Raw genomic sequence first — 2,874 nt, 5'->3', positions numbered from 1 at the left:
ACATCTCCAGGTGGTTTTGTTCCTTTGCTGGAGCAAAGAGTTGGTAAAAACCAACACAAAACTGGAGAAAAAGTGGAATTATTCACGTTTTGGGGGTCCCTTCCAGCTCAGGATCCTCATGATTTTATACCTCAGGTGCTCTTTAAGCTGAAGGCAGCAGTGGGTCCAAGCGGCCAAAAAARTTAAAATTATTAATTAAGGCACCAAAAAGTGTGGCCAGCAGGATCAGGGCAGGATTAAATTCCAACCTCTCCACACCCCCAAAGCTCAGGACGATGACAAAACCCCATTTAGCTCATGAGGTGAGGTCAATACTCACTTTTTCAAAGGTTCTATGACSGTTTTTTGGATCTGATTCACCTGTGGGAAGCAGAAAAAAGGAGGATTTCAYATCAGAATTGTTGGAAAATCCTATTTGGACAGGGAGGGGTTTGCACAGAGCCCATCATGGGGATGGGATGGGATTCTGAGCACAACCATAACATCCTTTAACCAAAAGAAAGGGAATTTCTCCCACGGGYTCAGGGTGAGATTGGAAAAATTCGTGTGGGGGAAGTCTTGGAGATCATAAAAAGGGAGGGAGGTGACACAAGGATTGAAGTGGCAAGGGGAAATGAGAGAGAGAAAAGGGATGGATGGGATTTTTGGGAAGGAATTCCTGGCTGGGAGGGTGGGAAAGAGCTGGGATGGAATTCCCAGAGGAGCATCCAAGACGAGCCTGGAGCACCTGGGGACAACAGGAGGTGACCCTGCCATGCCAGGSGGTGACACTGCCAAATCTCTGAGATCCTTCCCACCCAAACCATTCCAGGACACCCCCAAATCCCCAATTTCCCACCTTCTCCTGGTTGAAGGAGTCCATCCTCTTCATGGCCGTGTCGAAGGCTGTCACCATCTCGAGGAAAGCGGGTTCCTGCTCACACAGAGGGTTGGACAGAAGGTCTGAGGAGATCTTCACTGCAGATTTGGACATGGCTGAACAGAAAAAAAAAAACAGAAAAGGGCACATTCCCCACTGCCAGGGGCAGGTGGGCAAGAATCAGGGAGTTGAGATAGTCAAGAAGGGCTTGGCACGGCTTTCAAGGGAGATGCTGGCTGGTGGATGAGAGAAAAGCAAGGAAAAGCCACCAATTCATTCATGTAAACAGCCAGAGAAGTGTTTTTTAAATAAGTAAAGTCTGAAGCACTCCAGAGTGAGGCTTGTGATGCTGCCAGAAATAATCCCAGGCTAACAAAAGCACCGTTCTCTTAAAAAAAAAAAAAAAAAAAACAAACCCAAGAGATGGGGGTTTTTATACATCTTCTCTCGACAGACTATTAAGTGTCACTCTCAGCCTCACTACAGCTCTTTCCACGAGGAGAAAAATCGCAGTCCATTAAGGCTTTCAAATGGCTTTACAAAAAAAAAAAACACGTGTATTTTGAAGTGGATTTAGTGGGAAAGGACCAGGCTGGCAGACGACGTTTCTCTTTCCCTCTCCAAACACAAAGAGAGGGGACACGAGTTAAGCAATTTCCCCCAATAAARCTGAATTTTGTGTCTGTGGAGAACGAGCCAGAGGGGAATTTAAAGTTCCTTCAGGGCCCTGGAAGTGTCACCACAAAATCCAGAAACACCAGGTCATGCTCTGACTGAGCATTCTGCTTCTTTTCCTCATCCCTATTTATCCAAACTCTTGGTGTGCAAAGGGAAAATTCGATGATAGAACCACTACGAAGGAGCAAGAWATTAGGGAAGGTACAGAATGGAAAAAAAAAGGCTCAATAAAAAGGAAAATCTAAATATAAAAATATAAACAGGGATAAAATAGACTAAAATTAAAAAAAATAAGACAGGGGAACTAAAAAAAATCTTTGCGCTGGAAGTTATTCTACGAAGGAGCAAGAAATTAGGGAAAGTACAGAATGGGGAAAAAAAAGGCTCAATAGAAAGGAAAATCTAAATATAAAAATATAAACAGGGATAAAATAGACTAAAATTAAAAAAAAAAGACAGGGGAACTAAAAAAAATCCTTTTTCCTCGGTGCTGGAAGTTATTCTACGAAGGAGCAAGAAATTAGGGAAGATACAGAATAGAAAAAAAAAGGCTCAATAGAAAGGAAAATCTAAATATAAAAATATAAATAGGGGTAAAATAGACTAAAGTTAAAAAATAAGACAGGGGAACTAAAAAAAAAATCCTTTTTCCTCGGTGCTGGAAGTTATTCTACGAAGGAGCAAGAAATTGGGGAAGGTACAAAATGGAAATAAAGCTTAATAAAAAGGAAAATCTAAATATAAACAGGGGTAAAATAGACTAAATTTTTTTTTTTTTTAAAAAAGGGAACTAAAAAAAAATCTTTTTTCCTCAGTGCTGGAAGTTATTCCAGTCGGAGATCACAAAGCCAGATGCTCGAGCCGTGCTACGGAGGAGCTTCGGAAAGACTCCCTCAGATATTAAAAGTTAAAGTCATCTGAATAATGGGGCTTAAGATCATAAATCAAGGGGTTAAACATCCCGATTTAAAGGTTACACACAATTATAACCAATTCTGAGAGAGCTCAGAAGCTGCAGAACTGCAGAACTTGCAGAACAAGGAGCTCCTCGCTCCGCAATAACAAAGCTCCCGTATCCATCCATTATCCAAACATGAAGGCTTTGGGCATTTAAACCTTTAAACAGATGGGAAATAATCCATATGTGTGACCACATCTGAGGAGGGATTTGTGCCAGAATGGAGTTAAGAATGGCAGAACTCCTTTTCTGGAAGGGAAATTGAGTTTGTGTTCGCAGGAGAGGATTGGGAGGGAATTGGAGGGCAGGAATTGGGGGATTTKGGGTGTGGACAGGGGGAATTTGGGTGAGGAATTTCCTCTGTACTGATCTCACAGGA

General features: G+C 42.1%; 1 protein-coding gene across 1 annotated transcript in view; it reads right to left on the bottom strand.

Annotated features, from left to right (window-relative positions):
- The window catches only part of BIN3 (bridging integrator 3), a 29,378-nt gene that overhangs the window by 18,762 nt on the left and 7,742 nt on the right, over nucleotides 1-2,874 (bottom strand). Inside the window, exons 4-5 of the mRNA XM_057384587.1 lie at nucleotides 839-975; nucleotides 320-360 (exon numbers count right to left, since the gene is read on the bottom strand). Of these exons, the coding sequence (XP_057240570.1) occupies nucleotides 320-360; nucleotides 839-975 (178 nt within the window). The remainder of the gene's footprint in view (nucleotides 1-319; nucleotides 361-838; nucleotides 976-2,874) is intronic.

Source organism: Malurus melanocephalus, unplaced genomic scaffold (assembly GCF_030028575.1).
Source record: "Malurus melanocephalus ecotype Western Australia unplaced genomic scaffold, MMel_1.1 scaffold_722, whole genome shotgun sequence".
NCBI lineage: Eukaryota > Metazoa > Chordata > Aves > Passeriformes > Maluridae > Malurus > Malurus melanocephalus.
The sequence above is the reverse complement of the archived record's forward strand: the minus strand, read 5'-3'. Positions and strand labels throughout refer to the sequence as shown.